This window comes from Numenius arquata, chromosome 19 (genome assembly GCF_964106895.1).
Source record: "Numenius arquata chromosome 19, bNumArq3.hap1.1, whole genome shotgun sequence".
NCBI classification, from domain to species: Eukaryota; Metazoa; Chordata; class Aves; order Charadriiformes; family Scolopacidae; genus Numenius; species Numenius arquata.
In genome coordinates, this window is record NC_133594.1 from 9,725,587 (window position 1) to 9,749,590 (window position 24,004).

The 24,004-nt window shown below is 45.3% G+C and overlaps 1 protein-coding gene across 2 annotated transcripts; it reads left to right on the forward strand.

The window, feature by feature from the left end:
* Positions 1-4,259: 4,259 nt before the first annotated feature.
* UBAC1 (UBA domain containing 1) lies at positions 4,260-22,648 on the forward strand. Of its 2 annotated transcripts, none has more exons than XM_074161111.1 (10): positions 4,260-4,496; positions 9,964-10,084; positions 12,158-12,231; positions 13,531-13,638; positions 14,718-14,820; positions 15,392-15,500; positions 16,928-17,159; positions 18,267-18,353; positions 19,212-19,350; positions 21,898-22,648. In XM_074161111.1, the coding sequence occupies exons 1-10, from the start codon at positions 4,359-4,361 to the stop codon at positions 22,011-22,013; spliced, it is 1,227 nt and encodes a 408-aa protein (XP_074017212.1). In that variant the 5' UTR covers positions 4,260-4,358; the 3' UTR covers positions 22,014-22,648. The 2 variants fall into 2 exon arrangements, with proteins under 2 accessions (XP_074017212.1, XP_074017211.1); XM_074161110.1 differs by having other exon boundaries at positions 4,359-4,496; positions 14,703-14,820.
* The last annotated feature ends 1,356 nt before the right edge of the window (positions 22,649-24,004 follow it).

Here is a 24,004-nt window from a genome sequence, read left to right on the forward strand (position 1 = left end):
GAAGTTTCCATGCCTCAGAAAAAAGAGAAATGAATCTGGGATCCATCGGCCTCAAAGCATCAGGATGGGACTCCTGATCAGGACACAGGATGGGACTCCTGATCAGGACACAAGCCAGCACTCAGCAAGAAATCCACACCCTCAACCTCCGCAGCTTAAAAACAGGAAAGCAACCTCCTGAGGATATTTATTGCTTTAATTTAAATATACAGATACTTTAAACTTCGCAAAACTTCGCTTTGCAACTCTAGCAAATCCCGAACCCCAGCGATAGGTACGCAGCCTCAGCACGAGCCATAATAAAATGCTAATTGCAATTCATAAATTATATCGGGATGCCTGGGACTATTGAGGATCCTGGATGAAGTGTAGTGTTCAATTTATCCTGTGCGTGTTGCCGACAGTGCTGCCAGCCTCCTCCTTGTCCCCCTGTGTTGTTTTGTCATCTCTGTACTATCACCAATTCATCACAAAGGCAACTGAACTCTCCGATGTCCACCCACCGGGTGACTTTGTCTTCGCTACTCTATGACTTCTAAATTAAATTGTCAAAACACATTACCGAGAAAAATATCGCGAAGGGAAAGTTCTTTACCCTTTTATCCCGTCTTAAGAGAGAAGCAGTTTGATTTGAAGAAAACATGTCTGCTTCATTATCCCTCCTGCTATCATATTTCTTCACTCAGCAGCAGCAGGAAAAGAGTCGATACACAAGTCTTGGATGACGTGATGGAGCATCCCACAGGAGTTGTCTCAATAAATTCTGAGATTGCCCAGGAAAAGCCGGGGGGGGGGGGCACAATTTTCACTCTCTTTTATTCCTCCCACTCTCAGACAATTTAAAAGAGATTCTGGGGTTTGCTGGTGTGGATTTCCCTGAGTTGGATGTCCTCACTCCGCCCACACTGGTTGGTCCGGAACGAGCTTCTGGGAGTCCTTGCAAGAGAAGAAATCAGCCCAGGAGAGGCACTGCCTCTCGTGTGCGTACCAAGGAGTCCTCGGACCCATGTCTGAGGGTGACAACTTGCAGACATTAGAGCAGTGCCAAAACTGCTCCAATTTGCACCAAAGGAGACCCTGGGCAGCAGCGCCTGCTCCCACACCCCTCTTTGGTTCCTGCAGGAGTCAACACTAATGGTTCTCTGCTCCCCAGGTACAGCCCAGCGAGCCCCCTGTGCTACACCAGGGTGTTTGGCTGTGGGTGGGCTCTGTCCCCCTCCCCTGGTCTGCTTTTACCCCCCCAGAACACGGGGCAGCCCCCAGGCCAACAACAATCATCAAATCAACAGAGTTTCACAACCATCTTCCCTGGGACCCGTATCATTCTCAGGAAGGCAGGAGGTTCCTGCTGCTAGATGCAATCACGGAAAATAATTCACCTGGAGACATAAAACAAAAAGAGCCATTTCTCCAAGGAAAAGAGCCGCTGATTTCCCTCTTTTCTCATTCACACGTTGGTCTCTGGCCATAATGGATCAGTCATAAAAAGCAAGTAACACATTGTGCACTCATTCTTTTGGCTTTGGACAATATTAACATAATACACACATATTGTTTATTTATTCTGCTACAGTGCAAGTAACGGAGGTAATGCCCGATGTTTAAATGGGGTATTTTTAAATGCCCACATTTCCTTAGCCGTTATGATGCATTAGCCATCAGTAGTCAAATTGCCTCGTATTTGCAATTTTATGGGTACATTTTATCAAGCACACGGGAGCTGCATTCAAAGCTTGAAAATAAAGTATTCCACTTGTGTTAGGCAAGCACTGTTTCCATGCAAGATATGGCCAGAAAGCAGAAATCTCCTTTTTTTTCCACCTCAGCTCCAGATTCATCTCCAAATATTGCTTCTACTCGCAGTAGCGGCTGCTCAGAGCCCCCTTTATTGCTGTGTAACTTCCACGCAGCCTCCCCACACCCAGAGCTCGCAGCTGCCGTGAAATCACCCAACCTTTCTTTGCTGTTTTAAAATATCTCCTAGTAAAATGTTATCCTTCCTCTCTCCCGCCACCGGGGTCACTGAGAACCACCTTCCCGAGTCGGCGTCCAGACTTCCAGCTCTACCCATGGAGCAGGAAAAGTTGCGGGGAGTAAATAACGCTGGAATCAGGAGAAAAGAGCGGTTCTTCGGTGGCCGGGACGTGGCCTCGAGCAGGGGCTGGCTGGAGCCAGGGCTCCCCGCTGGCAGGGCAGGACTTGGGGGTCACCCCACCGCTACGCCCCCCAGGACCTACGCCTTCCCCTCGGGTCAGCCCCGGGGGTCACCCCAGGGCCACCCTCATTGCGGGTGACACTCGTGCAGGTTGTCCCCAAAAGGAGCGGGTGCTGGCGGGGAGATGGCTGAGGGGGAATTTGCTCCCTCTCGTGGGCTCCGGGAGCTGGTGTCTCCAGCAAGGGCGGCGGAAAGGGATGGGATTCCTTCACATCTTGGAAAACAGGAAAGAAAAATCTCCCCTTTGGCCCCTGGGAGCTGCTGGCCCAGCGTGATTTAGCCATAAAGACCCCAAAACGCACTCTTGAGTGGGGGCTTCAGCAGTAACTTCTGCTTCTGACATCCTAAAACTAAATCTGCTTTTTGACGGGATCGACTCTCTGCTCTCCGGAGCTCCCAGCTCCCTCTCACGTTAACACTTTATTGCCTTTATTGTCTCTGGGTCTGCTAATTCTGTCTGGATTTATTACTTCCAGAGAGCTTTAGCTGCCGCTCAACCAACGCCAGACTGTCTGTAACATGACTATTACAGCACTCACTCCAAGATGAAACGATGACCTAGTCCTCGTATTTCCTAGACAAGCACAGCTCCGTTTAATACACACATAAAACCCCAGCAGCTAGAGCTGCAGGCCCTCTTTTTCTCATTTCAAGCTCCCTTTAGCAGTGTATTTAACACCAAAAAGCCCCCCAGCCTGTCAGGCTGCCGGCAATAATCTGGGGAGGGAAAACAAGCTGAGGCACAGCGAGTGTGCAGAAAGAGCGTGGGCAGCCTTTTCCTATGGATTGGGCCTCAATTTTTATCGCTTGCTCCCTGGGAAGTGACTTGCCCCTGCCTGGGGCACCCTCGGGTATGAGAAAGGGATGGGAGACGGGCAGAGATGGGACACACCAGGCCTGGCTTGGATAGACAGGCCTGGGACAGACAGATGGACAGGCCTGGGACAAACTGACAGGCCCTGGACAGACTGACAGGCCCCGGGCAGACAGGACAAGCCCCGGACAGACAGGACATGCCCTGGACAGACTGACAGGCCCCGGGCAGACAGGACAGGCCCGGGACAGACTGACAGGCCCCGGACAGACTGACAGGCCCCGGACAGACAGGACAGGCCCTGGACAGACAGGACAGGCCCCGGACAGACTGACAGGCCCCGGACAGACTGACAGGCCCCGGACACACAGACGGCTCCCCCGCGGCCGTAGGGCTGCCCCGCTCCGTGCGTTCCCGAGGACGGCTTTAGCCTCTCCCAGTGCCCAGGACCGCCACCCGCCCGCCCTCCGGGGCTGGCTCCGGGTCCCCGCAGCGCGTAGGCGTCCCCCGCCCGGCGGCAGCCGGCAGCTCGCGGTCTCCCTCTAATGGCGGAAGGGAGAACGCCGCGTCCCCCGGCCGTCCCCTCCCGCCCGGGCGCGGAGGGCAGGGACCCCCCGGGATCCCCGGAGACCCCCGCGGCAGGTGTCGGCGGGGCAGCTCGCTGACCGAGCGCTGCCCGCTGCCCGAGCGCTGCCCGCCTCGGCCCTCAGCGCTGCGGACTACAGCTCCCAGCGTGCCCCGGGGAGGAGGACTACACTTCCCACAGTGCTCCGGGGCGGCGGCGGAGACCGCCATTCCCACGATGCACTGCGAAAACATTTTTTAAAAAAATTTTTTTTTATTTTTTTCATGCCGAGCCGCCCCTCCCGCCGCGGGGCCTTGAATAAACATTGAAAAAACCTCCCCCGCGCGCCCAGGGGCAGGGGGATTAATTTCTGCCCGGAACCGTCGCGGCCTTCACTTCCGGCGCGTCCCCCAGAAAACTACATCTCCCAGCATGCCCCGCAAAGCCACTCTTTTTCCTGTTCCGGTCGCGGCGGGAGCGCCCCCGTCCCCTGGGAGGGACCGGCGGGCCCAGGCGGTGACAGGAGCGGCGGCGACGGGGCCGGGACAGGGCGGCGGGGCCGGGGCAGCGCCGCCGGGGACCCAGTGAGCTCCCCTTCTCCCAGCGCGGCCCGGCCGGGCTCGCCGCTCCCCTCGGGCCTGGCGGGGTCACCTTCATGGGCGGGCGGTAGCGCGGGGCCCGGCGCACGGCGGTGCCCGGGGCCTGGTTGAGCAGGCGTCGGCGGGAGAGAGCGGGGACCGGGGACGGCGGTGGGGCCCGGGGCCATGTTCGTGCAGGAGGAGAAGATCTTCGCGGGGAAGGTGCTGAGGCTCCATGTGTGCACCATGGAGGGCGCGGAGTGGCTGGAGGAGGTCCCCGAGGACACTACGGTGGAGAAGCTGAAGGAGCGATGCCTCAAACACGTAAGGAGGGGTGTCCCGTCCCGTCCTCCGGCGCTGGGGGCTCCCCCGGCCGGCTCCCGGGTCGTGCGGCGCGCTGGGAGGGAGCGGCGAGCCCGGGGCGGGTGTGAGGCAGAGATAGCGCCCAAATCTCGGCGCTTTCCGTCCTCCGGGGCGGGTTCCCGGCTGGGACTGAAAATCAGGGTCGGGGCGGGGGGACAGGCAGGTCCCCGTGTGGAGAAAACTGATTTTTTTCTAACGCCCTGTAAACGTCTAAGTAAAAGTAAACAAGAGGCTTTGTGTTCTGGTTTCCTGGTTTGCCCTGTCTGCCACCCCCCCAAATAATGTGCAACTGTCCCATATAGAAAGAAAATGCCCATTTCAAGAGCTTTGTGTATTGGAAAAGGAGGGGTTCGGGGGAAGTTACTTTGCAACCTTTAGTTACAGAACTGGACGTGTGTTTTGTGGTAGAGTTAGAGACCGCCAGCTCCTGCGTGCACTTTCTGAACTGGTCACCGTGCCTTGCAAGACCAGTGAACTGGCTTCTGATGATTTTCACTCACAGATTATAGCCTGGTTTGTTTCTTGTTTATATTTAAGAGCAGACAAGGGAAGTAGTAACTGCGGAGGAGAACTTCCCTTTTTTGAAAAAGTCTTAGTACAGCGTCACCCTGTTGGCCCAGTGACTAGTGGGATGTTCGGTGGAGAGGTAATTGGCTTGTCTAACTCTCGCCCTGTGCTCTGAGCAGTAAGGTCCCAATGGACGTGTCCAAAGCATAAATTACTAATCACTGTCTGGAAAAGAAAATGTGAAAAAATTGCACAGGCTCTTTGTATTCATGTGCTCAGTTACCGTTGTTGTGTTTTGTGAGTGTTAAATGTTAAAAACCAGTGGTTTCAAAGCCATTGGATTGAATTTTGAACATCTGCCCATGAGTGTTTTACGTTACAGCAAAAACGTGATTGACAACAACAGCGTGTAAGGTTGTGACCCGTGACCAGGGCTCTCCTAAAGTCTCTCACTCTGGAACCAACACAACGTGGTCTGGCAGCGTGAGTCGTAACCTGCTGAATTTCTCACTGGGGGACGTGTAACTTCTCGGTGTGAAAAGCAAGAGCCTTTGGTCCCATCTCTGGGGCTTTTTGTCTTGAGTCTTGCAAAGACTTCTTTCTTTTTTTTTTTTTTTTCATAAACCACAGCTGCAGTAGGAGAACATACCTGTAATATGTAATTACCCAACCCCCATTTGAAGGGTAAAAGGTTTTATTTTCTGAATGAGCAGGTTGCAAAGTACCAGATGCCCTCTGCCTTGGGCCTGCTGGTTATTTGCCTTCAGCTAGAACCCCTGGAAACTACAGGTCACAGCACATGCCTTTTTTTCTTCTCCTGTAGCCTTTGTAAGTGCTTTTTGATTTAGGGACAAGAAGGGCCACGTTTGAGTCTGCTTTCCTGAGGTAGGTGCGATCCTTCTTGAGGGAAAATGGGGGTGCAGGGCTCCCCATGCTGTTCTGTCCTTGGGAGAAGTCTAGTGCTCCCCTCTTGTCCCCCCTTCAGCGCAGCTGAGTGATTAAGCAGAAGAGTGGTGCCAAAAGAGGGTAGGGTAATGATTATGTGCATATGTGCAGAGCTGAAAGGCCTTTAATTATCAGGAAGCTTAATTGAATAGATGCTTGTATTGCAGTGCGAGCCAGGGCAGAAGACAATTGATAACTTGGCGTGATGTTTGATTTCCTTCTCTCTGCTGCTTTGTGCTAATGGTATGGATTTGCATAACCATTATGGATAATATATAGTTTTATGGAGGGGGAAAAATAGAAATGGAAAAATCCTGGCTGCTGATCGTGGGTATGTTGCAAGGAATCTTGATAGCACCTTGAGATAATTTATGCAGCCATCTCTTGTAAGATGCTGATTATTATGTTCCCTAAAGTCTTTGAAATCATTCTTGAAATCAATCAGCAGAGGAAGATAATCCTGATAAGAGATTTGATCTAGGAAGGTGGCTACTTTTCCCTCCATAATGTTCAGATACTTGCTGATCTTTGAAGTGTCGCTCTTGATGTCTTTTCTTTTGTGTTTTGGTTTTTTTTGTAACAGATAAAGAAAAAAAAAAAAAACCCAACCCAAAACCCTTCTGTTGGTTCTATCTCTTGATCTGTAACAAGTCAGTGGTGATTGTTGTTAAAATGCTGCCTTTAGTTATATTGTTTATGTAGTCTGTGAACAAAACAATTACCTGATAATAAGTTGTTTCCCTTTCTAGCTATTCTTGAACTCAAGTTTTACCATCAAAATGTTCTCTTGGAACAGTCACTTGTCCCTGCACAAGGCCCCACCACCTCAGCGGGAGCAGACCCTGAGCTCTCCTGTGGTTTCCTTAAAAAGCAACAGTCCATTTCGGAAGCAGGATTGAGAAGGGTCAGCGTAACCACAGAAACTCAGGCTTGACTTAAATATTTTTTATGATCCATAATTCTTGTGCCCAGTGCTGACTGGCCAAGTATTTCTGAAATACTGATGTAAATCGTGATCGTGCACTCGGGATGCACAAATGTGGGCTGTGTGTCAATGTAAACTCTACCTCTCGTTTTCCTGGCAGTGTGGGGCAAGCTTTTAATCCTCCTGTGCTTCTCTTCCCCTTTTTTTCTTAAGCTGTCTCAGTGATACTCGCCTGGTTTTTAAGGTATGATAAGGAGTATCTGTGGAACAGATGCAAGGTGCTAGTTCTCAAAGATAAGGTAGGTTCATGCCCCTGGGCATGTTTTGGATACTTTGAGGGATGCAGATGGTTGAAGCCACCCAAGTTTAGTAGTAGGGAGTGTCAGTCCTATTTTCAAATGTTTCTGTTGATAAAAGCAAAAAAAAAATGCTTTCTCTTAGTTTAAAAACAAACAGAAAGCCGTGTGGTTTATCAGTGTTCCAAGCTTCCCAAATAGCATCTAGCATCACTGGGGCTTAAAATTCCAGCAGTTGCTCAGGCACCTGTGAACAAAGGTTTCTCACCTGCCTGGCAAAGCAGCCTGCTGGAAACGCAGTTTTGAAAAGAAATGCGAATATTTACGCTGGAAGCGAAACCGTGAAACAGCAGATCGCCTCCTTATAACCCTTTTGTACAAAAAGATGCGAGAGAGCTCATCTTCCCTGTGACCCGGGGCAGCAAAGTGCACCCCAATTTCCCTGCTTCAGGGTGCACCCTGATTTCTCGTCTGCCTTCCGCTTGTGTGACAGACGCTTCCTCTGCACTGCCCATGGAATTCCTCTCCCTCTCACTGCCCTCCCTGTGAATTACCAGTGCTCTTCTCTCTCTGGGCAGGAAGATGTTTCCAGTAACACTTGAAAGCATTGTATTTAATATGAAAACACTGTATTTTGGCAGATACGGTTCTCGTGAAAGATTCCACAGTGAGATCGGATGTTTAGTGGTTATAGTTCCTGGTGGGCTGTTGAGAGCTACTAGAGGCATTGCCTGTTAAAATGGCCTTTCTATTTCCAGGACATGTTAAAGTGTTAAGATAAATTAAGTATTTCCCCGAGCAGTCTCTGTGATATATGTACCGTCTATAAATGCCTTATTGTTCTATGCAGTTGTTAACAGAGTGGTTAGAGGAACAGGAAGTAGGAATAGGTGTCCACAGGACTTTCTTTTAAAACAGCAACTTATATTTTTTTCACTTCCACTTTCACCTTATTAGTAAGTATTATGATTGCACGTGCACCCCCCTTTATATGTGCTAGGAAAAAAAATAGGTAATAGGTCCATGTTGTGTCTCATCCCGTCCCACCCCAAACATACACCTCCCGGCTCCTGTTTTCAAGTTCTTCCTTGTGGGATCTGACTCTAAGTCTCTATAACAGTAATATTTTGAGGTGTTTGAGGAGGAGATGTTCCACTGATGTACTCGTGCGTTTTGGGTAACCTATGGGATCAATCACAGGAGGTACTCCCAGCTGCTTCTAGGCTTTAATGCATTCTTTGGCTTTTGTTCAGCAGTTAATATGCCGAAGGATTAGTAAGAAGCTACTGTTATACAAAGCAGGGCTCTAGCATTCTCCCCTCAATCTTATCGAGGCATCAGAACTGCACAGAAGTTCAGATGAGGAATTAAAAGACCTGCCTGTGTTGAAACCAAGGGCGTTATGTTTGGAAAAAAGAGCAGGTAGCTGAGTCTTCCATCAATTACAGTCACAACAGAAAAGGTGGTGACGGATGAAAAGGATTCCTTTGAAGGAGGCTGGTGATGAATATTATGATGAACAGGACTAAGTGCTACATCAAAGTAGAGCGCTGATTTCAGTGGGGTGAACGCATTCTCCTGCAAACAGGGTAAAAGTGGCTCAGGAGAAACGTGTATTGAAAGAAGTATCATTAAAAGCTGTTTTCTGTGAGCAGAGCAGGTGAGGTCAGAATTAAGTGTCCTATTTTGTGGCGAGAACAGCAGCAGCAATTTTGTAGGTTATTTTTAATTTTGCCTTTCTGGAATTGCAACCACTATGCTTTCTTTTTCCACTCAAACAAATTAGAAGGCTCCAGATGTGTTGATGTAATGTTCTTGAAATCTATCGCTGTGGATCCGGGAGCCGCTCTGGTGTGAAGACGTGTCAGTTCAAGGCCTGTGTGTGTGCACACTCTATTTTAGGATTTGAACTTGATTTCCTCGTGAATTAATTGACATACAATTTAGAATTGTAATAAGGAATTGCCCACAATGTTCATACATGAAAAACATCTACGGTGTACTGGTTATTTATGGTTGGGGAAAAAAAGTTGTGAGTATCACTTTTGTTCAGCCCTTTCAGCAGGAAGCCAGGTTAGGGCTCCAGCAGCCAAATCTGTTGATTTCAGCTTGAAATGAGGTGCAGAAACTGCTGTTTCCCTCCCAGTTTAAGGTCAAGTATCCTGAAATCACTGCTGGCAGTTTCTTGTTTAGTCTGACAGTGTATGTAAATAATAGTTATTAGATGAAGCAGAGAGTCTCTGCTCTATTTTGACACTAGTTACAAATAAGAAACACTGCGCTATTACAGCCTTCCCTTCTGCCAAACCACTGGATGCTCTTTGTGGATTTGCATTCTTGGTTCATGGTACTAATTGCTACCCCTAGACTTCTCATAGATCACAGAATCCCAGGTTGGGAGGGACCTCAAGGATCATCTGGTCCAACCTTTCTTGGCAAAACCATGGTCGAGACAAGATGCCCAGCACCCTGACCAGCCGAATCTTAAGTGCCCAATGGTGGGGAATCCACCACTTCCCGGGGGAGATTATTCCAGTGGTTGGTTGTTACCACACTCAGTTGTGTTATAGCACAATTCAAGCCTGGATTTCCTTAATAAAATACATTGTGTGCGCTGGCCTCTAGCTTAAGCTGTGAAGAAGCCAGTAAATGATGGCACAGTTTGTATGGGGAGAATCTTAAGTGCAAGGTGCAGTGATTCATGCAGTGGGCTTATTTCTGTCACCTGATCTTCAATATTTATTATCTTCTGCAGTGTGTACCTGGGAGCTTGGAGGATCCAAAAACCATGACACATCATAAATTGATCCATGCTACTTCTGAGAAGGTGCTGACAGACACAAAAACAGTGTTGGAGGAAAACATTCAAGATAGAGGTAAGATTGTCTGGTTTTTAATTCTGTCAGCCTCGAAACATGAGATTGTGTTTCACTATTTGGTGAGTTCCAAATAGTAACCTTTTTCATATCTGCTCTGCTTTGATATAGGAAGCTAATAAGGTGGCACAAAAAGAAGAGGGGAAAAAAAAATTATTTCCTCTCCCAGAGAAAGCACCTTGAGCAGTTTGCTTCTGCTCACTCTTCCTTCTAAGAGCTGGAAAGAAATCAGGAGTGTTCATTAAGTCAATAAGTTAAACAGATTATTTTTATCTCATTTTAAAGGATTTCCTTAGAAACCTCCAGGGCAGAATTTATCCTTCAAAATTATTTATCGTGGCTGAGTATTCCAAGACAGACAACCCAATGCTTTTGGGGGGGTGGTTCTTGAGGTCTCCAGGTCTAGCAGGAGGATGGTTGCCAGGGTGTATCTGAGTGTCTGCAGATCTTGTTCTGTCCTCTGCAAACGTAGGACAGAATGCATCACACTATAGTCTCGCTGACTACAGTAGAGTATAGGAGCTATGTATTTGCTCCTGAACTTTAAAGGTGTAAAGGATTAATGTGAAACAAAAGAAGATCTAAAGATGAGAGCTGGAGTTCACTAGACAGCTTAAGCTAATGGCCCCTTCTGGAGCTAAAGGGCAGTGGTGCAGAAGGCGAGAGAAGCAGAACTGCCTTAGACAGAAATATTTTCTGAACCAGAAACTCAGCAGGAGTAAAATTCCTGGGGTTTTGCAGGAGTTCATGCAGGCTGGAGAACTGCTGCTGCGAACACGAGCAGTTTGGCATCTCTTCCAAGGCAGTGTCACTTGTCACCTTCAGAGCTGAACAGGAACTGTGAGGTGCCACCGCAGGCAAAGGCCAGGGACAGCATTTTTGTTGATCGGTGGTGTATTATTTCTAGGCGAGGTGCCGGCTCCTACCGAGTTTTGGATTGCAGTTTGCAGCAGCGAAGCAGTATTAACTGTTTAGTCATAGTAAACCTTTTCCCTCTGCAACGTGCCGTCCCTTTCATGTCCCTTGTCAGGGAGAGGAGATCGCAGCCAACAGCTGATTGCCACCGGCTGACTGCGCAGGGCAGCCAAGAGTCAGCATGTGGATCCTTTCGCATTCGGATCAGCTGGACAAATGAGGGTTAAGAGCCTTCACCAGCTGTTGCTCTTGGCTGTTATGTGCTGAGCCAGACCAAGGGAACTTGTTGTGCAAAGTGTGCTTTGTTTGCTTTTTTTACCTGCTTGATGCAAATGGACTAAAAACTGCGTGTCGGGCTGTGTCTGGCTGAAGAACAGCAGATGCTGCACAGACCCCTTTTGGGCTCTAACGTGTGTCTGCGTTTTTCCACCCTTAGAATGTATGTGGTAGTAACTGAGGTGCTAGAAACTTGTAAAGCATCACATGCTGTCCAGAAAAAGGGTGCCTTGTAAAGGGAAAGTATGAGTCTTAAAAGCCCAGTTCAAGCTCATGCCAGGTCATGTGGGGCATCTGAGACTGAAGACTCATTTGTCCTTGAGACTTGCCCTGGTGGGCTACCAGCGATACACCGCTGCTGTAGACCGTGGATCGCTCTGCTGCTGCCATTCACACACAAAGGTGAGCTTCAGCCTGGTACTGGAAGTTCTTGTTGGCTCTTGGCCCTTGCCTTGCTGCACTTTGAAAGAAAGCCCCAGCTTAGACCAAACGCCATCCCTGGCCTGTCTCTACTGCTCCCTTCTCACTGAAGGTGCTGGTGCTTTCTTATTATGATGAGCCAATTGATGTACTGTTAATGTACAGGACAACTGGAGCCTGCAATACCCTCTCTTTAATGATGTTGTGTGAGGAGGAGAAATCAGTAACAGTCAAAGCATAACTAATAACAGACCATGTGGTGAATTTACTGTGCACTCAGGAATTGCAAATACTGAAGACGATTGTGTAAAGCCGTACAAGTTCTAAAGTGTGAAAAAGGACTGATGCTACAGTGGCATTAATACAAAATCGATCTCCAGGAAAAATTGAATCTGTGAGGTATCTTACAAGAACTGTTTTCGCATTACTTTCTAATTTATTTCATTATCATTCTTTTTCTAGATGTCTTGCTTTTAATAAAGAAGCGTGCACCGCCTCCGCTCCCCAAAATGGCAGATGTGTCAGCAGAGGAGAAAGTGAGTTTGAAAGACTTCTTGACTTGGCCTTTTTGATTAACTGCTTTATTGATGAGCTGCAGAAGGATTACTGTGGTGTACTCTCTTTGGTTGTAGAGGCAAATGCTGCCAGGTAAATTCTAGGGAAATTATTTCACATTTCTTCCAAATCTTGAGGAAGCTGATTTTCCATTTTTAACTTTGATTGTGAGAACATTTGCCTTGGAATAAGACATGGAGATACACTCTGTGGAGTGGTATAGGTTTGATCTTTGAACAAATATCTAATGACTGTATAAGCATAGTTCAGCAAGTGCCTTGCTTTCTCTCTGAAAATCTAATAGAAATATGTTGATTTGCTGTCAGGCTGTCTTCTGTCTTTGTGTGTGGCTTGTCACCCTCTAACCAGGTCTCTAGAGCTGAAGTGTTGACCCCCTACTGTTCTTTTTTTTTATTTTATTGGAATGTAATTGTTCCTGAGGGTCAGTGATGCCCATGATGATGCTTATGCACGAGTGGTATTGCAACTGATGTTATCGCATAGACACTTTGAGTGATGCTTGTGCTTGACATTGTGAATTTCTAGGTCTCTGTACTTTGTCCTTGCACAGCTTTGCTTCTTCTTGCTTCCTGTAGGTATTGGTGTATGTCTCTGTATCCCTTCCTGTAGGTATTGGTGTATGTCTCTGTATCCCTTCCTGTAGGTATTGGTGTATGTCTCTCTCTTCAGTATGGTCTTGCTGTGCAGAATGTCACTGTAAGAGCATAAGTTGTAAGATTAGGAAATACTTATAGTTTGTACCCTGCGATGTTTTGTCCTGGACTGTAAGCATGTACTGAAAATCCAAGGCACCATATATCTCTGCATGATTCTTGCAAGCAGTGAAGCATTTCCAGTGTTAAGCAGTTAAGTGTTAGTTTGTGCACAATTTTGGTACGTCTCTCGATAAACCTCAGGTTTGAAGAGAGTGTGCTGTGAGCAGCCTTTGTGGGCAGAATATGGTCCTGGGCATTGAGGCCTCTGAGTTCTCTCCATGTTTGATACATCACCTCACGTCTTTATGCTGGAATTTCCCGGTGTGTTTAGACCTAGAAATAGGTGTAAGGTAACCCTACAGGTCCAGTTTTGCTCTAGATTTGCAAAATTATACTGGTGCTATTAATCCATCATATTGCTAGACTGCTGTTTCTCTTAGTTGCAAGTTACAGAGCACTGCTTGATGCCTTGGTGAGGAATATGAAACTGCTCTCTGCTATGCTGTGTTCTCTGTTCTGGGGATAACGGGTTATGAAACCTGATCATGTTTCCTATCCTTCAAGAGGAAACAAGAGCAGAAAGCTCCTGATAAGGATGCTATTCTCAAAGCAACTGCAAATCTGCCCTCTCGCAATGTCGATCGCACTGTGGCCCATCACAACATGAGGGATGTAAGTATTAGACTCGACTTCTTTAACTCACTCACTAACATCCAAAGAGGCTTTTGTCTTGTTTAACCTTTTCTCTTACATGTGAATGTGATTCTCTTTACTCTGTCAAAGGAATTCAGATGTATATAATGTAGGTTAAAGCAGATAGCTTAAGATTTAGACACAGGTCATGCTATTTAGTGATAATAAAACGCTCTCTTCTAAATTATGATTTTAAACGTTTTATTTGTCATTGGGAAAGCCTCAGTAAGCATATTCAAAATCTAGCAGGTGTTAAGTTAGGGTGTTTTATTTCTTCAGTCTTAAATAGTTCAGATGTTTGCAGTGGGTTTTTTTTCCTCTTCCATGGCTTTGAAAAGAGAAATTAGGCATAAATTTTGACTTCAGTAATTGCTTGCAATGTTTCTAACTGTGTCTTCAGCAGTGTGGGGGCTACTTTTACCCTTCTGTACTAGCAGGGATATGAAGCAGCGAATCTGTCTAGATATTGCATGTCTTCAGAGTGCCCTATAACCTTAAATTGGGGACAATTGGCGTTTAAGCTGTTTAGTGGCCTACATGACCTACTGAGCATGGCATTTTAAAAAACAAATGTCCAACTGAAAGGAATTTGCGATGCTTCAGTTTAGAAAATAGCTTTGATGTGTGCTGTTCACACTTAGATTACTAGAAAGCAAATGGTAGACCAGGGAGAATCCCTGGTTCACAGAAGCGGGTAGCACTGGTACGGAGCTACCGTGACTGTCATCTTATAACGTTTGTGCAAGGTGGGAGTCAAAGTGTTTCTGTGAAGCAGTGGGTTCTCTTGAACACTGCACATCTTGTGGTGGTACTGGGCAGCAAACTGTGGTAGAAATAAAAAGGACTTTTCTGCCCAGTAGCTTTTACTTACATGTACCACTTAACAGGAAAGGCCCTGTGTTCCTTGAGAGACTGAGCAATAAAAATATAGCCCTAATAAAGCAACCATCTGTACAGGGGGCCAGATTACTGCTGAGATACTAACAATAGATATATCAAGATTTAATGATGTCTGGTAACCTCCTGTCTAAATGTTTTGACAGTTTCCTTTCTTGCAGTTCCAGACAGAGCTCCGGAAGATCTTAGTGTCTCTTATAGAAGTTGCACAGAAATTGCTAGCACTGAACCCAGATGCAGTTGAACTCTTTAAGAAGGCGAATGGTATGAACCATATATCTTTATAGTTACTATTTCAATCCTGGGAACTTGTTTGCTTCCATAGCAGAAGAGTGGGCTCGCAGAGGGAAGTCCAGACCTTGACGTAATAGCGAAGCTACTGCAAACTTTGTGGCAAAGATTTCACCTCATGGATATAGATTGTATAAATGAGGAGAAGCGTAGCTGTTAAATTCAGTTTGTGGGAAATGCTTGCCCTTGAGATTTGCTGTGACCAGATTCAACTTACATTCTAGATAATTTATAGGAGATCCACTGAAGATCTTATTTATATATTTACTTATGTGGAAATACCACAGTTGTGTGAGAGTCAGCTGTTTTTTATTTGAGATCTTCAACACATCTGGACAAGGTCTTTGTCCTGGAAGAATCTATCTGAGCCAGGTCAAGCTGAGTGCAGCAAATTAAATGATGAGATAGCAAATCTGGGGCAGAAACAAAAGAAGGGATGGAAGAGGAGAATGGGGTTTGAACTTAACACATGCCATTCCATTGAGAAAGGGGTTTATTTTAGCTTGAAGTCAATCTGAACATTGTTTTGTTTGTGTATGTGTAGCCATGCTGGATGAGGATGAGGAAGACAGAGTGGATGAGATAGCTCTGCGACAACTTACAGAAATGGGGTTTCCAGAGAGCAGAGCTGTCAAAGCCCTTCGATTAAATCAGTAAGTGTACTCAGCACACTCCCTGTAAATTACCTGATATGGTTAAAAAGAAAAATCTGCATTTTTTTTATCAAAAGTCTCCTTATGTGGGTCACCTAAAACTAGGTTGGAAGAAGCATTAACTCAAAGAACAGTGCTGCCTCAGGCAGCGCGCAGGTGGAGATGGCTCAGGGAAGGGGAGACTGTGCTGTACTGGCTCTGGAAAGAATAGCTGCTCGGCGGTTCACAAGGCTGCCAGGCTGGCACTGTTTCCAGGTATTAAACTCACATTTTCTTCCACTTCTAGAATTCAAATTTTTACAGAGAGAAAAGCAAACCTAGCCCATCCACGTTGATCTTTCAGCTGTAGAAAAGTACTTTATGCTGATCTTTTAAAAACATTCCAAGAATATTGTAGAGTTCAGATAGCAACTGTAGGAAAATATGACAACTACTACGTTGCCTCCTGCCCTAAGAAGAATCAGCTGTACTGCCTCACTCCTCAGAGGGGCTTGTTAGGCCTTTCTCAAAAATGTCTAATGATAGAGAATCCATAACACTCCAGTCACTCTTTTCCAGTATCTCTCCCTTGTGGCTCAGACTTTCTCCCCTGATGTCTTCCATCTTTCATGTTGTAACTAAAAAGCCAAATAGGCAAAGGCTTTCCTTTCTGCGAATATGTAACAATTCCCATGTATCAAATGAAATTACATGTTCAGTTGCCCTGTCACTATCTTTGCTTTCTCTGTATTCATTCGGGTGCTCCCAAGATCCCTTATCTGGAGCACTTGCATGGGAAGCAAGCGACCCTGTTGTTATCCTGATGTTCTTTTCCCTTGGGCTGGCTTCTCCTTCGAGGGATCACGGATTTCTTAAGTCAGAGTGGAGGAAGAACAGAGTGCTACCTGTCCGGGTGCATTTGCCTGTGTTGAATTTTGCCCTTGCTCAAGGCATATTGTGCACATGTAATGTTTTTCACCCTCTTCTTTTTTTTTTTTTTTTTTTTAATTGTGGTGTTAATGTCATTCCTTGATCCCTGGATGGATGTCAGAGATATCTCCTTAACAACAAAGCAGCTTGCATCTGAGATGTTCCATGAAAATTTGGAACGTGCTTTGTTTGCAGTTTTGTCAACAGTTGCAATTAGTGTTTGTCTGTGAAGTAAAGCAGATGACATGGAGAATTAGGTGACTCCCTCAGAAATGCCTTATAAAATCTGGGTTGCAGCTGTCCAAGTTGGACTTCATTCCTCTGAGAAGATTGTGGTGTCCCGAATGCACAGAGAATTAAGGTGCTCTGAGATTTGCTCCAAAACTTTATTGTTTATGGCTTTTCAGATACTAATTAACCTGCCAGTCAGTATACCACGGGAATAAATGCAAAGGCATGTGGAACACTACTGTGCATCTGGAGTGTTTCTCACCCCTATTTTTGGATTTGCTTTTCAGTATGTCGGTGACACAGGCCATGGAGTGGTTGATAGAACACGCAGATGACCCTACAGTGGATGCTCCGCTTCCAGGTCAGACTCCAGCAGAAGCCACAGCTGAAGCTGGTGCATCCTCTGCTGAGGCGACTGCAGGTCCCAGTTCGGAAGCGGGTGGGGAAGAGGCCAAGGATGAGCTGACAGAAATATTCAAGAAAATCCGGAGGAAAAGAGAGTTTCGCCCAGACCCACGAGTACGTGCTGCTTATCTCGCTGTATAACCGTTAGGATTTGAAGGGACTCTGCGGGCACCGTGGAATCCAAATAAATGTTTAGTTAATAAATGGAATGGGCCATCTGGGTAGACGTATATTATGCTGGCTTGACAGTATTTTAGTGGAAGTCTTTAGGGACTGTTTAAATTCAGGTTGCTGAAAGGGATATTACCTAATTAATGCATTGCTGTCTCAGATAACAGTGCCAGTAATTTAGATACTGCTGCTTCTGCACCTGAAAACTAACTGACGGGACTGAAATGAGCTGCCAGGCTCCTGGCATTGCTCTTTCCGTCTGCTGTCTAGGAAGGAAGGCTTGCAGGACCTTAGGTCCTTTTGCTGTAGAAAAGGACAGAAGAGCATCATTGTATTTAGGAGACAAGGAAAATTACCACCAGCAGATTTAAGTCTTGGAGCAAATGCAGAAGTTAACCTTTTTTTCAGAACACAGTATTAGCTGAAGTGAAAATATGTGTTGTTATCATACTGTAAACTCACCAGGAGGTGCTCTTTAGAATCTAGTGCTTTGTTTTCACAACAAAGCTGTTTCTTGAGATTTCAGTTAAAAGCTGCAAATGTATTTGATGACCTGGCTACAATTTCTAAATGATTAAACATTCTCATAACAGCATCTAGGTACGCTTGTCTAAATACATAACACTCACCGGCAATATAATAAATCCAGGAAGTGAAATTAAATTGAGTGAATAGAACTAGGGACGCGCGTGAGCTTGATCTGTCAGTGAGATGTGAACAAAAGCTTTATGACATGAGAGAAGTTCTAAAATAAGGTGTTTCTGTCCTGCTTTTCTCCTTTCTGCCCCAGGTACACTTGCTCTTTGCTTTGCATTCAGCTTTCAGGGCTGAGGATAGGAACTGCCGTCCCTCTTAAGATTTATTCTTCTTCCATAATAAAGACACTTTTGATACAGGGTAGTTGAAAATAGATAAGATTAGTGGTCTACAAATGGAAATAATGGCAGGGTTTAGCCCACAAAAAGCTCCTGCACAGAAGGTGTAAGGATATGATTGTTCTCATTTCTGTTTTAAATGTAACATTTATTAAGCTGTGCAAATCTGATACAGGCTGTCATTGCCCTGATGGAGATGGGATTTGATGAAAAAGAAGTGGTAGATGCACTCAGAGTAAACAACAACCAGCAAAATGCGGCTGTGAGTACAATGTCATTTCTGTTCCTTATTGCTATAATAGTCTGTTCAACCGATTCCTTTAATCATTGAATTGGTTGATGTTTTGATCTGTCATAAAGCCCAACAGTCACTGGAGATGAAATGAGCACTATATATTCTGTGCCTCTTCCAAATTAGATGCACAATGAGAATACAAAGGTTTTAGACTTCTTAAGAGGAACTCAGCATGCGTGAGGTTGAGGCTGATCTGGTTGATACAGCGTATGTGGATTTTCAAAAAGCTTTTGAGAAACTCCCTCACCAGAGTCTGCAAAAGAGAATGTGCCATCATAAGAAAGGAAAAGGTATTCCCAATAATTGATAACTGATTAGAGGACAGGAATAAATGATTGAGCAAGAGATTCAAGCCATGCAGTGTGTAAATTACCATTCTGCGGCAACGCATCCCACAGTTTACAGAATCCAAAAACATAAAGGTTTTCAAAGATTGATTAGTCCCCAACTAGTGGATGATATTTTAAGGAAAATCATGTGGGCACAGCTGACAGCCAAGGAATCTTCTCTTCTTAAGCATCCAGTGCTGGCTACTGCTAGAGGATGTTGGGCTGGACGGTACTTCAGGCTGTCGCATTGTAAGTGTTGATGGGGCTCCTTTTGAGGCAGTACATAAGTAGGATAACACACATCTTCCCAGCACAGCTGTTGTTCCTGTTGAAATAAAGGTGTGGGAGCAACACACAAATGAATAGTAATCTAGTGTGAAAAGAAATGTGAGGGGAAAAAAATACTTTTAACATGCCATGTTGTCAAAACTTTTGAGATGCTTTCGTTCTGATGGAATCACTCATGAAATCTGTTGTGCCTGGTGATTTCTTGCAGTGTGAATGGCTGCTGGGAGACAGAAAGCCTTCTCCAGAGGACTTAGACAAGGGAATTGACACCAATAGCCCTCTCTTCCAAGCCATCTTAGAAAACCCAGTCGTACAGTTAGGGCTAACCAACCCTAAAACTCTACTAGGTAAGTCCTGCTTGGGTTCCTGATATATATATGCTGTCTCTGTAGTTGCTGGCAAATAAGAACAGGGACTGGATGATGACAGCACTCTTTGTGGGAGAGGTGCTGCTCTGTACCCTTTTCCTCACTTTCAGCAACTGTATTGTTTGTTTGCTTCATACCGCAACTCAGCGAAACCTAGAGCAGAACTTGGGGCTGTCCCAGAAACGCTACTAATTCCCCAGGCTGCTGCATTACTTGCTGAACTCGGAACTTTAATAGCTGCTGGCTGCAGTGCTTTTGTGGATTTAGGAGACCTTTTGTGTCCTCCCTTTGGCCACGAGGGGAAAAATGAGGAATGTCTGTCTAGAACGCTGATTATTTCACAGAAAAAACAAGGCTGTCTCCTGCTGTAAAGCTTACTGTGTGCTGAGGCCTGATCACTGGGATGGAAGATAACTCGTGGAAGAGTAACCAAACAAGAAGCCTGAGCTCAGGCCTTGCCTATCAAAGCTGAGATAACGTATGTGAAAATACTGTTTGCCCTACTTGAGTTTCAGCTCCGTGGTAAAGTCTGTGTGTTCGTGGTCTGAAAGGCTGTGAGCACAGCAAGCACCCAACTGATGAGCCTGATGGTGAAACACAAATCTCTGATAAATTGGTCTCTCTGACGCTGGAGGATGATACAGAAGAATGACATTGGCTCTGTGATGTATATAGAAAGTTTTGCATTTAGTCTTTGGCTTCAAAATTTATTTGAAGACTTGCTTTTAAGTAAAGGCTGTATGTGCAGCCTTTAGAAAATACTACTTTAAATGTAATTAGGAGAGTTTGCAAGCCTTTAAATAATTCAACAGCAGGACCTTCCCACCCTGATTTCTGAACAAATGATCTCCGTTTCCAACAAGGGTTCCACGCTGCAGCCCAGAATATAAATAGAAAATGAAATGCTGTTATACACGCTTGTAAAGCTTGGATGAACATCAGAGAATATATTCCTAATGATACATCTGCAAATTGCTTATGTCACAGAATTTAATAATGAATGTTTGCAATTAATTGGATACTTACAGAATGTTGATACATCTTTAGTTTTAAGCTTTTGAATCTATGTAAAAGAATATAGTTAAAGTGGTGAGAAGTGAGATCTGCTCTTTATTCTGGGCTTTTCTCTAGGCACACTGCATGACCTTGAGCAAGGTGTTAATGATGAGTCTTTGGGAGGTGCTGGGTACTTAACAGCTCTCACTAATGTCCCTTGGAGCTTTGTACACTAACACTCTTGGGAAAATTAAGACACCGACCTTGGTGCCAGTCTGCCAGGCTCTTACAACACTGACATTCGGGTGACTTCTGAATAGGTCAGATGTGCCACTGCTTTTTTTGTCCTGGACCATAGCAACAGCTCCAAATGTCCAGTAGTCCAGCTCAGTGTCTGTCACAAGGCTTATAAATTACTGCCTGGACCCAACTTCTGCCAAATCTGCAGCTTAGCTCTTGCAGTAGCTGTCTGGTTCCTTCAAAACAAGTAGAAGAGTGAAAATTGGCACATTTTAAAAAACAAACAAAGCAAACCAACAAAGCTTATTGTAAAGACAGCTGAGTATAGAAAGAAAAAACTGCTCTTAAATATTGGGATGGCTGTCACTGTTCAGAAAGGGAGGTGACTCTTCTGCACAGACAGCCTTTCCCCTTCTGCCTGGGTCCGGGCAGGTGGGACTGGCTGCCTCCCTGCCACCCTCTGCTCTCCAAACCCCAGGAAGGAGAGAGCACGTGCCGCTCCGAGGGAAGATGCTGCTTCCCTTTAGGCTCCAGGGGCCTCTCTGAAGAGAGAGCTCTGAGATTTGGGGGCTCAAGGGGCTACACTTTGCTGACTCTGCTGCTCCTTCCTGGGTAGCCTTTGGCTTACCTGCTCCTCGTTTTACTGGCTTAGTGTTCTCTTCTGAGATGTTACGAGAGAGGAGCCACAGGACAACCAGAGTGCAGCACAGGAGAGCAAAGGTAACAGAGCAAGGGGGCGACGGTGCTTTCTATGAACTGCCTTGGTTAAAAACGAAGAAGGAGAGAGATAATGGTGCAAGAACTAGCCATTAAGAAATGTAGGCTGGGATATGGAAAATCTTTGATCAGAAGAGTGGAGTTGCAGAAGACTCTTCTCCCAGGAGCATTGGCAGCAAATGGCCACGATGGGCATTCATAAATGGAGGAATTGCATGGTGTGGTCCCTGCTACTGTGTGTAGGCATTTGCTAAGGCTTTAGCTCTTCAAACCCATGTCCTTGAGGTTTTGTAAGGTGGACTATAATAATCCAGGCTGAGTATTTAATCACCCTCTGTCTGCAGTGAATTTAATGCTGAGGAATGGGGAAAGCACACCAGCCTTGTAGCATCCCGGGCGGTGGAGTCTGAGGAGTGCAAATGGTAAATGTATTATTCCCACCATTTTTGGGTCATGCTTGCCCACTGCCTTTGAGTTGCAGCCATTTCTAACTGTCCTGTTGTTGAAGCATCCCAAACGTGGAAGCCTTTGCTGACTGAAGGACTGAGTTTTGCAATTTCCCTCTCTCGGCAGCCTTCGAGGATATGCTTGAAAACCCCTTGAACAGCACTCAGTGGATGAACGATCCAGAAACTGGGCCTGTCATGCTACAGATCTCCCGAATCTTCCAGACGCTGAATCGCACGTAGAGGGGGGAAATGCCAGTCCACTGTGCCACTTCCTACTGTCCCTCGCTTCACCTTCTCCTCACCGGGAGGGTGCTTGGATTGTCTGGGGAGGGGGGCGGATGGAAGGGGATGGGGGGGAGATCCCGTCTGAACAGGTCTCTCGCACAAGAGCTTATGTAGTTACGGCCAACTGAAGTTAATTGCCTTGTGGATTTAGTGTTAGTGGAAGAGGTTTGAAGACTTGTTTATGTTTTCAGGTATTAGGTTTAAAATAAAGTATATCAAAAAAAAAAATAGGAAAAGGTTTTGTGAAAACAATTACAAATCTGATTGTTGGAAAGAAATATGATACTGCTTGTTAAAAAGGCCTGTGACAATAGTTTTCTAGCCAGTTTTGCTAGCATCTGGCTAGTGTTTACAAAAGGTCACTGACCACTAGCATAGGATATTAATCATCTCCATACAGTATTAACTTATGGCTATATCAAATTATGAAATGCTTTTTTAAATTGATTCTTAGGAAATGTTTTTTAAAAGTCCAAATATTGGGAGAGCAAGCACATTTCTATCCAAACTTGTTTATCTTACATTATAATTTAAACAGAATAATTCAGAGATGGAATTCTTTTAATAAATAGCATTACTTTTTCCTATTTATTTTCTGCATTAGTGTTGTTCCAGTCCCACAGTGGTTATACTTGTAGGAGATTCTCTGTCAGCTACATTAAAGATGCAGTATCTCTTTCACGGCTGAACTCACTACACCAAGACTTGGATTCTGGAGTAGGCTGCAGTTCAGAAGTTCATTCTCTGCCATATCCTAACGCGAGGAGGGATGTATTCACGTCGTGGGGCTTTTTCAGTTTATGTGCACGGTTTTGGAAAGGGAGACTCGTGGTTTATGACTTTGTTTCAAACTGTTTACAAAAAAGCAACTAATTTGCATGGGTTTTTCGTTGGCGAGCTGTAAAGAACAACTGCTTAGGTTTTTATCTTGTTTAACGTATTTAAAAGCACGCTTGAAATTATTATCATCTTTGAGATAGAAGTGGTGTTTCTTGACACTTATTTTTACCTTGAAAATACCAAGAATGTCAGGCTGCGTCTTTCCTATTCTGTCACAAGACAGACTTGAGATTTCAGAGAGGAGCTGTGAGCTTTTAAGACCAGAACTCACTGGTAAATATCCAGTGATATTTAGTTTTTACGACTGGGCTCTGCAGGTGTTACTTTTTTAACACTCTGAACAAAAATGGGTTCTGCTTTCAAATTAGTGAAACATGATTGACATCTGTCATAATCCCCACCATGTCTTGCGTTTCCTAAGCAAGCTCTGCCTCTCCAAAATGCAGAGTAACCGGATGGAGACCCTGTCCTTAAATAGCACGAAGGGCTCCTGTCAAACAGAGATCCTGAAGAGCCCTGAAAGTCTTTTTTTTTTTTTTTTTTTTAAGTGTGGGTTTGCTTGGGCTTTTTTGATGCAGTTGGTTGCATTTTTGTTTAAAAAAAAAAACAACAAAAAACAACAAGATGCAACCTGAAACTGTACAACAAGTTTTGGCCTGAACTTGGCATCTAATCTGTGCTGTTATGCAGCCGAGGCGCTGAAGTTGCCAATTTCACATAATTAATATGAAGGGTGGGGAAATCAAAACAGCATGAGATTTTATCTTGACTTACTATCCCAGGATTATTTTTTTTTTTTTGCTATTTGTAAATTCATATTAAGCTTTACGGTTCATGACTGTTGAAACATTTACTTCTGCACTTAGAAATTCCAAGCTTTATAGAGATGCCGCTTCAGTTCATATGGGGTGGTAAAACCGTTTTCCTGGACTCTTGCTAAGAACAGATCGACAGCATGACGTTAAATTGTCAGCCTTGTCCTATAACTGCAGAAGCTGGGAACCTGATCCCGCAGCCCAGTGAGCTGAGCACGACTCCTCCTGAGTAGCTGTGACTGAATGTTGTAGTGTTACGAAAGGTTTTGATTATTTTGTCTGGTTTTTTTT

Coding starts and splice junctions, on each gene's coding strand:
- UBAC1 (XM_074161110.1), top strand. CDS start 4,359: ATGTTCGTGCAGGAGGAGAAGATCTTCGCGGGGAAGGTGCTGAGGCTC. Junction 14,821..15,391: donor ACTCTTTAAGAAGGCGAATG/GTATGAACCATA, acceptor GTGTATGTGTAG/CCATGCTGGATGAGGATGAG. Junction 19,351..21,897: donor CAACCCTAAAACTCTACTAG/GTAAGTCCTGCT, acceptor CTCTCTCGGCAG/CCTTCGAGGATATGCTTGAA.